Consider the following 10,924-nt stretch of genomic DNA (forward strand, 5'->3'; position numbering starts at 1 on the left):
TTAAAAAACACAAAATGTAATTTTTCTATGTTGTACGTAAAAATGAGCAGAGGGAGTCAGGTGGGAGGTACTAATTGATTTTTCATGGAAACCCCAGTTACCACGACAGGTCTAGGAAATGAAAGATGTGCATATATTTAAGAAAGTGATTTTCTGAGTTCTAGAGTAACATCTGGAAACTCCAGGATTTTGTTCTATTTGGATTAGACTATCAACTGATATTTTTCTCTTTGTGGTGCAACTTGTCATTTTTGCTCAATCCAGCCTGACAGCTGAATTAAAGTAGTATTTTCTTGATTTTGTGATGAAGAATTTCATGTTTTTCATGTAGCTTTTTTTTTTTTTTTTTTTTTTACATTATTGTGAAATTCAGCTAATTCAGGTTTTTTAGATATATATTATATAAAAGTACTGTGAGAAAAAGGCCTGAAATTGGGTTGATGGACTATTTTTCAAAAAAGTATATTTGAAATCTGAGGCTAAAATTTCACTCAGTCATCATATATGTGTGAACTTCATATGCGAACCATAAATATTTTCTGCAAATTGGAGATGATTGAGCAGAAAATGTTCTAAAGATCAGCTGAATTGAGATCGAATGACCTTGTTATCTTTATTCATACTAATTTATTAATTTCTGCATTGTCACAGAGATCAACGAGTGCTTATCCCAGCCTTGTCTTAACGGAGGCACATGTCGAAATAAGATCGGATCCTACCAGTGTGTGTGCGCCAGTGGCTTCAGCGGAAACCGCTGCCAGATAGGTAAGGATCAATCGAAAGCTTACACTTACAAATACGTTCACTTGGACCACCTGTACACAGGCACATGTTTACTTATGTGTGCATCTTTATCGCCTTAAGACATAAACGAGTGCCTGTCGGAGCCGTGCATGAACAGAGGAACGTGTGAGGATCGGCCGGGCTCCTACCTACTAATACATTTTTATTTTCATAAGTGACTTCTGGTTGATGTTGTTGAAACCAGATGATTATAACATCATCCAAAAAGCCTCTTTAACCTATAAAAGGCTTTCTCTCTCCAATGGTAAATTGTTGTGAAGATAGCTGAATATATGGAGTGTTTTCTTTGAATGATAAGGATTGTTGATAAATTCTGCCACACTGTAAAATGTCTGTGTGCAGAGCAGGACATGTGCGAGTCCAACCCCTGTCTGAATGGAGGCGTGTGTCGGGGTTACAGAAGAAACTATCTTTGCATGTGTAAAGACGGCTTCTTTGGGGATCAGTGCCAGATGTGTAAGTATGTTGTGCTGATGTTATGTGATGTTATGTATGATATCCAGTTTTTAATAACCCTGAGTTTACTGAGTTTAGCTAAAGTTAAGTACAGAAGAAGTTTATTGTACATATAAAAAGGGTGTGAGGTTGCTTCCTCGCACCTTATTCAACATGCCTTGAAACTATTATCTAAGCCTTTAAGGTGTTCGGTAGAGTGTTTTCTGAAGTCACAGATAAATTCTCATTGACTTCTATACAACTAGAAGTCTTTTTGCTGCCCTCTTCTGGACTTGGAAAAGAAAGCAGGTTTAAGGCCCCTCTTTTGGCTTCGCTTTGCAGATCCGGACACTACATCCATCTTTGATTTACTCCTGCATACTTATAATGCTTCATTTGCCTCACACACACTGTCATGCATTTTTGGGATCTATTATATGCGAACTGGAGCACATAAAAATCTGTCATAGATAACCAAAACAGTGTAAATATGCTAAAAACAAGTAGAGCCATTAGAAAAATATTTATGAATAAGATATAATAGGTAAATGGATAACTGCACTCAGTTATTGTAGTTGCTAAATAGCTTGGTTGATTGATGGTTATTGATAAACAAGACTGAGAGGGGCTTGCACACTTCAAAGGTTGCTCACTGTTCCCGGATGAATCCTGTTGCTGCATTAGTTTGTCTTTGTCGCCCACCAGTCGAGGACCCGTGTGTGTTGAAACCTTGTGGGAACCGTGGCCGCTGCTGGAGCGACAGGAGAGGAAACTACAACTGCATGTGTAAAGTGGGACTCACGGGCAAAGACTGCGAGAAAGGTCAGTCGACAGCCTCACCACTCTGCACGCTCAACACTCAGAGCACACTTAACATTCGGTTTAGATATGTAAAGTTGCCACTGTCCCCAGACCTGCTGCCCCCGCCCGGCCTTCACGTGCTGCGTGTGGAGGAAAGCGAGGTGGAGCTGCGCTGGGATGAGCCGGAGCCCTCAAACAACCTGATCAGCATGTTTGCCGTCACCTATGCTCCCCTGGGTCAGAGCAACTCCAAAACAGACTACCTAGACAGGCAGAAGTCCACCCACGTGATGCGAGGCCTGATGCCCGGCCTGCTGTACAACATCTCCACCTTCTCCATCAAGCTGAAAACCAACAGCAGTGACACAAGCCAACCTGCCACGGCGCTAATACGCACCAGTGAGCATGCTCTTTAATGCTCTGTAGTCTTAGTATAATCTCAGAAGCTGAGCAACCAACTAAGGCACACAGATAGATTATAGACCTTTGATGAATCAGAATACTTTATTAATCCCTTAGGAAATTATGTATGTTACAGTTGCTCCAAGACAGTAAGAGTAACAGACTAAAATATTTAAATAATAAAATATGATGTCTCTCATCTACATCAGATATGATGACATTATAATGTTGCCTAGCAACCACCTACAGGGGGATAAAAATCACAGACCAGAATAATACTGTACCATGAGCATGTGTTAGATGGTCAAAGATGTCATTTTGACACATTAAAAAATGGATTGAACCGTTTTTAAACCTTTTTATCAAAATCCGAATTGGTCATAGAAACGTTCAGAATGTCGATGAAGGTGAGCTTTCTTTAAAAGAGGTGGGAACACAGTGAGTTCAAAAGCAGGTGAAGAAAACCATTGAATAAGGAGCTGTTAATCATTATGAAATGTTGGGCCCAGCAATGTTTATGACTTTTTTATGGGTAATAAAGTAGTGAAAGTAGTTCACCTGGAACCGGAAAGCATTTCTTTGTCTTTGAATGTTTCCCTGCAGGGCCCCAGCCGGCGGAGCAGTTGCAGGTGGTCAACGTGTCCTCCTCTCAGGTGTGGCTGCAGTGGCTGGTTCAGGCTGCCCGCCATGCAGCCGTCAGCAGGGTGCACGTGTCCTTGTTGCCTTCAGATGGGAGGGAGGGTCGCACTGCTGTGCTCAACACGAGCACTACTGAGTACACCTTCAGGTCAGGTGCAGCACTTTAAACCAAGCTTTTATTTTTACATGCTGCCGGGTCATTTGTGTCCACCAAATGTCGCTGCCGAGGTCCGCTTTAACTGTTTTGGTGTAATATCCCTTTCAGCCACTAGAGGGAGCCATTTCATCAAATTTACTAAGCTTTTAACAGTACCATGAAACAGATAAGTTGAAGTATGACTGATGCGGACTCTTTGTGAACCTTTCACAGCTCATTACAGCCGGGTCAGATGTACACTGTGGATGTGTTGACTCAGAGTGGAATCAGACCAGATGAGTTTCCCTCCATGAGCCACTCAGCAGGACCTCTGTCATTCTGGACAAGTAGGTTACATCACTCAGCAGCGAATACAAGAGCATATACAACAACTTTATGTTGTTGCATATGCTCTTTTTGTTTATTTGTATTTATTTCCACAATTATGAGAAAACAGAAAATAAACCCAAAACGATCTTTCAGCATTCTTACCCCTCAGCCGTAAAAGGCTAATGGGTTGCTGTTGTCACCCCACTTGGTGGACACTAAAGTAGGTGACTGTTCAGGTAAGACAGACTGATGGGCAGACCAATCATCAACAGTCCCCCCCAGGAAGAAACAGGAAGAAAAAGGAAAAAAAAAAGGAAATGCATATTAAAATGGAAATTGAAAAAAGGAGAGTGGATAAGTGCCCAGTGCATCACGAGAAGTCTATAGTAGAATAACTGATCCCGCTCTAGCTCTAAGTTTTATCAAAAAGGTTTGAAGCCTAACCACAAGTATAATGTCATTGATCGTATTTTATATACATTTTATGATATTTGAGACATTTCTATAGTCTCCAAAACTTTCTCCAGACAAGGCCTTGTACAGGCCAGAGGAAAAAAGCTACCTAATCATTTGAGGAAACTCAGCCAAGGAAAGAGATTATTTTAATCCATTTCATACAATCATTTGACCCTCTGGATGTGTTACCCTCAGGGCCTCTTCCCCCACAGAACCTCTCCCTCTCACACGTGACCCCAAACTCAGCCTTGATCACCTGGAGCCGCCACCCGAGACACGTCTCAGACGGCTTTGTGGTCAACGTGACCCGAGGGTTGAATACCAGGAGTCGCTTCTTGCCCAACGGGAGAGTGGGATCGTACACCCTCCGTGAGCTGACCCCAGGGCAGCACTACTACGTTGCCCTCACATCGGTCAAAAACACAGGGCCGGAGCAGATCCACAGCGTGCCTCAGCACCTTGCCTTCACTACCTGTGAGCTGTGTGCAGTCACCTGGATTTTTTTTTTTCCTTTCAAATTTGAAATCTGAATTTCCCAAATCCTGAAGTGTTTTTTTTTTTCTTTCCATGTAGTGCCAATGCCGGTCAGACCAGGAAGGAGAGAAAGACCAGCAGGGACAAGACAAGATACCCCATCTCAGCCTCAGGACGTGGCAGGCACAGCAGAAGAAGAAAACTCAGAGGAACTACCCAGGTACATGTAGCATGTCAGTTACTATTATAATTGCTTTAAATATATAACAGTAGATCAACAGTTAATGCTAACCAGATAGCATTTTGTTAATCTGTGCTGCAGATACACAGAACTCATTGACAGGAGGGGAAAGATAACAGCAAAGTTCACTCACCTGCCTCGAAAACCCATCCGGCATCGAACTAGTAAGTATAAGCAACTATGTGAGTGTCACCCTATATTTTAAAAATATTTGGATAATATGAACACTTAGCCATAAACCAGAAACAAAAATCAATGAAATATTTTGGAGTATTTTAAATTTTTACTCCTGAGTCACCTGAAAAACTCCCCCGCTGCTAGGGGAGTTGTCCAGGATATTCAGATTTTTTACTCAGTAAGTGCTGCTGTGTATTTTATTGGATTCATTCTACATTAGTAAGAACGCAGTTCTTTCTGTCAATTTTTTAGTTTTATGGGCATTTTAGTCGTTGAAAAAAACCCAACCAAAATTAAAATTGAAAATCAGTACCTAAATCAATAGACAGATGTCAGCAAATGAATTATTATGATAATTAAGACACAGTAATAACAGATTTTTTAAAAAAAGAGAAAAACAATAGGATTGCGAAAGTGAGTTATTAATTTATTTATTAATTAATGTATTATTTATTTATTAATTAGACACAAGTCAAATTAATTTAAAAAAAGGAATAAAGACATATAACTTTAGCAACAAGGAGATGCCATAAACCCTAAGAAAAGAGTGGAAATAATTTTTTAGCAATAGACAATCAACTCGAAAAACTGATAAAAACTGGTAAAAAAAAACCCAACTCCAAATTATAATATAATTAATAATATATATAATAATAATATAATAAAATATAATTAGAATTATAATAATGAATGGGATAAATGGCAGCAATTATTATTAATATTATTATTTTAGTCTTTTTTATTTACAAGTTTAGCAGTTTTAATCCTCTGCACATGCACCCATGATGCTGTAATACGTTTTAACCATTCTGTTAAATCAGTGGTTGTTTCAAGCTAAGGGACTGGTACGTAGAAACCTCCTCAAAATCTCAGTTACTGCAACACTTAAATTTCACCTTTCCGAGTTTTAAGTTGTTTTTTTCGTGATGACTCTAACAGGAAATGCTTTAACTTACAGAACCTGAGCCACCAGTTAGGTTAGAGAAGATGGAAGAAACAACAAACAAAATCAGCCTTGCGCTGGAGATCCGAGAAGAAGCTTTAAGAACAAAGCTTGGTAGGTGTTTTTTGCACATCCTCTCATGTAAGCTGATCCCAGCGATGAGCCTCTTCTACACATGACACTCATGTTGTGTTGTGTGGGGGTAGAGCTGGAGGCTATCAACACATGCTATCAGCTGTGGATAATGTGGGAGAGTGAGCCTGAAACCTGAGTTGAGGATGTTAATGGCAGCTGTTGTCTCATAGAGTCGCCTCAGGACTGCCGCAGTCTGCCCTGCCAGAACGGAGGTACGTGTGTGAACGGAGACGACACCTTCATCTGCGACTGCGCAGCCGGGTTCAAGGGCAGGCAGTGTGAACTGTGTAAGTTTATGTTCAACTTCTCTACAGGTTCAGGGTGGGATGAGTCAAAGTCAGCTGCTTTTTGGCAAATGTAGTGAATAACTATCCTGTAAAAGAACCAAAGCCTGTATATAAAAGATGGACGCAGCCACCCTGACATCACAGCTGGTTTTGGAAGCCTCAGTGTTAATAGTTACTGCTGCCATGTTAGTTTTTTGGAGTCAGAAGTGGCCATATTTGAATGAGAGGGTGCGAAGTTATCTTCAATGAATGTATGAAGCTACATTCATAAGTGGAGGTGCATCACACCAACTTCTACTACTAACAAATTCCTAGAATTTCACTCAGCAAGCATGAGACTACACTAGCTGTGACACAGACTTATATTTTCTCAGATTATACCATTAAACTATAAACCTAACTGTAGAAAGAGTCAAACTAAAGAAGATGATGATGCAAAAATTAAATCTTAACAACCAAAGAGTCAAATCTGCACTGGACTATACCCCATTTCAGTAGAGACCTGACGTACAATATACACCCAGTAGCGCCGCCCACTCTGAGAATAATTGAGAATAATTAATAATTAAGCAAAAAAACAACTTATAGTTAGTAGTCCACCCTCTCCGCCAAATAATAACGTGACTTCAGTCTTCCAAAAAACAACACGGTAGTAGTCGAATAGCTAACAATAAAGTTTCAAAATGCAGGGTGCAGAAACCAGGTGATGTCACAGTGGCAGCATCCATCTTTTCAATACAGTCTATTTGTGGTGCTAGAGACGATGTTTAGGGATCAGTGGAATACATGCTCGGGCAACCATGAATGTCTTTGATGGAGAGGTAGGTGACAGTTCAGTGAAGGGTTGTTAGGTTCATCCTCTGGGGACCATGAGCATGTGCGAATGCTCATCCTACCGTGTCTTTCAGCAACGCATGCTTGGACCGATACAAACCCTCCTCTACCTCACAGTATAAATAATGCCGCTCTATCAGTGCAGCCTCTCAGGTTGTGAACATCGACTCATTTATGTTAGATTTGCATGCTGTCATGAAATGTCAACGTGAGAGCAGTGAGCTATGTATAGACCTTCATTATCTTAAAAGCAGGAGCCACAATCCACTGGGAATTGACCCCTCTGACATTTATGAATGGCTCTTACAGGTCAGAGGCACGATAAACAACACAAATACACCATCACTCGATTCGCACAGCACTGGCCTGTGTGCACTGAACCACCTTCCTCACATTCTTTTGGGAGCTACTGTCAAATTTATAACTCAGTGTTTCTTATGGATGTTCAGGAGAGATCTGCATTTCTACACACTGTAGGCATCTTGGTTTAAGTTCGAATCTTTCCTGTGACAGAAAAATCGTACTCGTTTAGAGTTTCATTTAAAATGTTTACACTTAGAAACTACTTTGCAAATTGTAAGTAGTTCACAAGAGTCAGAAATTAGTTTTAATGGATTTAATACACGATGGCTGACAAATTAAAGGACAAGGCAACTTTAAGCGTTTTAGTACCACCAAAACTCAGGCTACTGAGTGCAACCAGCTTCATGAAGGAGGTTCAATATCCTTCTGTCTGGATTCACTTACCCTAACAGTCAGGATAAGTGGTCAGCAGATTATCACCTCGATACTGATTTGTCTGCTTGATACTGATAAGTCTGTTAACTTACACATGTATATAGTGCTGTTTAAACTTTTCCTCTGACACAAACTCACACTCTGCTTTTAAAATGAGTTACTCTGCCATCAGTCAACCTGTCCATGTTTGTGAGTGATTTGATGCTGTCAACCCTGCCTCTTTCCTTTTGTATGCATTTACTGGTATTGCATTTACTCCTTATGTGGAGACACATAAGGAGGGGATATCCTGTGCATGCTGACCTGGTTCGCAGTTCATCACAGGGCCAACACAGAGATAGATAGACAGTGTCAGAGCATATGAACTGGACAGGCAACCAACTTTAACAGCATTTGGCTCAAGTCACTTCAAGAGTCAGTCTTATGTGATTGGTGAACCTATTTGCTGGGCCACTTTTACAGGCTACACAATAAATTTAAGGATAACTAAGCTACTTTAAATCACATCATGAATCATGCATGGATGATATGCTCACAGAGAAATGTAGCCACGTTTAGAGAAGTGTAGAAATATCTGTCTTAGATTGCAGAGGCAAAGCAGGAGATAATCAGGAGAGACATTATCTCTAGTTGTAGAAATGAATCAGTGAACCCAACGCAGAATATCTTGAACACATTTCCATTTGTTTTGCAGTTTTCAAGTGAAGGCATGCTTTAAAACTACCCTATATGAACAAACATACTGAGTCACCAGCATGTTACAGCTACAGGAGCCGTAAAAACCCCATACCATGAAGCTCCCAGCATACAGTTTTTGTGCTGATGTTCATGCCAGAACATCATTGTAGCGCAGTAGTTTTTGAGTTAGCAGAGAGTTGGTGACTTTTGCACACTATGCATCTCAGCATAGTGTGTAAGGTCTCAGATGCTGCTCTTTAGGTGGTCTGATACTGTGCTGCAATGAAATTTCAGCAAAAATGGACTAGCCCATCATTTATTTTCACTTTGATTCTTGGTTTAAACAAGTAGTTTAATTAGATTCTATCTTAATTCAAGGTTATTCATTACAATTTGGAATCACGTTGTATCTTATTCTAATTTTGACAGTCCACTTGAAACTTGAATGACTTATTTTAAATTATTTGTAATTTTTTAATTATAATTTCCTCCTACTTTGTTCTTCAGTTCTGTGTTTCTTTTTTAGCACTGGTTTTAAAAATGTGCTATACAAATCAACTGTAATAATATTATTTATTATTATATATTAATGATTGTTGGTTGTAAAAGGTATGACTGTTGTGGTTATTTCACAGTATAACTGTTTGTAGTAGAATATGCACATGCCTTTGTTCGAAGCATTTGGAAATGACTAACGCTGACTGAACAGTATGTCTCAAAAAGGGAATAAACCTTAATACAATCAAGTCATGCACCTCCTCCTCCAAAGACAGAGTAGAAGAATATTTTATTTCACTTATATGTACATACTGATGAATGTGTGTGTGAGGACACAGTCCACATACCCCACCTCCCCACTGACTCTGCACCCAAACATCCAGCGTCAGATTGTTTAAACATTCCTTTCCTAAAGCCATCCATCAGCCGCAGAGAAGCTCTGCTCCTAAACCATCCCGCAGACTTTTTCTTTGCTGATAAAGCACTCAGACCTCATGTTGTTTAACTTTAACCTCTGTTTTTGCAGCTTGCCAGCGAGTGCCACACCCATGTACCCGCCTGTACTCTGAAACCAAGAGCGTGCCCGTCTGGGAGGGTGGTGTGTGCCATTACCTGTAAGTCACGTCAAACATACGTCTGCCAATCTGGGCTTGAATTAAATGTTTAAGTGTGGCCTAATGGATCCAATAAAAGTGCCTGCATTCTCTTTCGTAGGTATAAAAGGACATATAAAGTGCAGCAGGATGTGTGTTTTCGAGAGATTTGTGAACCGACGCCTTCCAAGAAGAGTCAGAGTGAGTTAAACGATCTGTCTGCGCAATATTTGTAAGACGATAAACAAATGCAATGCTGTTCACATAGCAACTTTAACTGTCTTAACAGCCAGAAGAACAAACACACAACAATAAAGGTTTGTGATTTTTTTTTCAGCCCTTTTTATGAACTGCTATTGTAGAGGATCACAAGATTTTCAGCACTTACCCTCAAAATGAGACTTTTCTTTTCTCTCTCTCTCTCTAGAGCACTTGGAGCCTGATGAAAGGACTGTCATCACTGTCATGTGAAAAACCTCCTTACTTCAATTTTGGTGTTTATAATCTACTTGAAGTAACTGATTATGGTCATTTTTTGTGCTGAAAAACCCTGTCAGAGCCCACTGTAACATTTCACAAACAAACCATCAACCATCTGAATATGAGGCTGCATCCCGAGAGTCGCCTTTGTAGCTCGCGGTAGCACAATCAGTCAGATGAAAAACGTCCCGCATCACGTATCATTTGCAGTGTTTGCTGACTGAGTTTCATACAACCACATATGGTATGCAAATATGAATCCTAGGCAGTCAACTGCACTGCATCAGAGACCTTATATACCTCATTTCAACGTCCAATGCTGACACATTCGGAGAGGTTTACGTTTGTGATTCAGCTGCAGGTTTGTCCCTCAGGGAAGTAAAAGCAGAGTCTTTTCCTTACATCAGTCCCATCATCTCCTTACGAAGACAGCAGGAAATGTGTACTTTCACCCTTAAACTGATCTCGTCCTCTGACAATGATGCACAGCGTTTTCTGTGTAGAATATGTTCCTCTGTGTCTCAGCAAGCGTCGCTGCTCACTAATCTGTAAATAGTGTTTATAGGCCATTTTGTAGGTGAATATTTTAATAATAAAAATATTAAAATGATTCCTGGCGTGTGTGTGTTGCAGTTCTTGCCATCATTTGTCACACTGTGTTGAATCTATCGTGTTTTGACAGCATCAAAACAGGCCAATTTTATTAACAGATTAAAGGAGAGCGGTTGTACTCATTTTTAGCTCCATTATACTGTTTTTGGAATCTATTACAGTAGCTTAGCACAATTTAGCATTAGTTCATGGCTCAGTCTTGGTGCAGTGCCTCAGTTCGCCCTCTGTCTG

The 10,924-nt window shown here is 40.2% G+C and overlaps 1 protein-coding gene across 3 annotated transcripts in view; it reads left to right on the forward strand.

Moving 5' to 3' along the window:
* The window catches only part of sned1 (sushi, nidogen and EGF-like domains 1), a 31,459-nt gene extending 20,768 nt beyond the window's left edge, over positions 1 to 10,691 (forward strand). For 2 of the 3 annotated variants that reach the window (XM_084921628.1, XM_084921626.1), the window contains 15 exons: positions 652 to 765; positions 1,147 to 1,260; positions 1,945 to 2,061; positions 2,152 to 2,439; positions 3,046 to 3,229; positions 3,452 to 3,564; positions 4,199 to 4,477; positions 4,577 to 4,697; positions 4,800 to 4,882; positions 5,854 to 5,952; positions 6,144 to 6,260; positions 9,535 to 9,622; positions 9,723 to 9,802; positions 9,891 to 9,918; positions 10,029 to 10,691. In XM_084921628.1, coding sequence (XP_084777754.1) covers positions 652 to 765; positions 1,147 to 1,260; positions 1,945 to 2,061; positions 2,152 to 2,439; positions 3,046 to 3,229; positions 3,452 to 3,564; positions 4,199 to 4,477; positions 4,577 to 4,697; positions 4,800 to 4,882; positions 5,854 to 5,952; positions 6,144 to 6,260; positions 9,535 to 9,622; positions 9,723 to 9,802; positions 9,891 to 9,916 — 1,823 coding nt within the window. In that variant the 3' untranslated portion in view covers positions 9,917 to 9,918; positions 10,029 to 10,691. Of the gene's footprint in view, positions 1 to 651; positions 766 to 1,146; positions 1,261 to 1,944; positions 2,062 to 2,151; positions 2,440 to 3,045; positions 3,230 to 3,451; positions 3,565 to 4,198; positions 4,478 to 4,576; positions 4,698 to 4,799; positions 4,883 to 5,853; positions 5,953 to 6,143; positions 6,261 to 9,534; positions 9,623 to 9,722; positions 9,803 to 9,890; positions 9,919 to 10,028 lie in introns of those variants that run through there. The other variant, XM_084921627.1, reaches the window with a different exon arrangement.
* Positions 10,692 to 10,924: the final 233 nt, after the last annotated feature.

This window comes from Perissodus microlepis, chromosome 23 (assembly GCF_051167445.1).
Source record: "Perissodus microlepis isolate ML-2025 ecotype Zambia chromosome 23, ASM5116744v1, whole genome shotgun sequence".
Classification (NCBI taxonomy): domain Eukaryota; kingdom Metazoa; phylum Chordata; class Actinopteri; order Cichliformes; family Cichlidae; genus Perissodus; species Perissodus microlepis.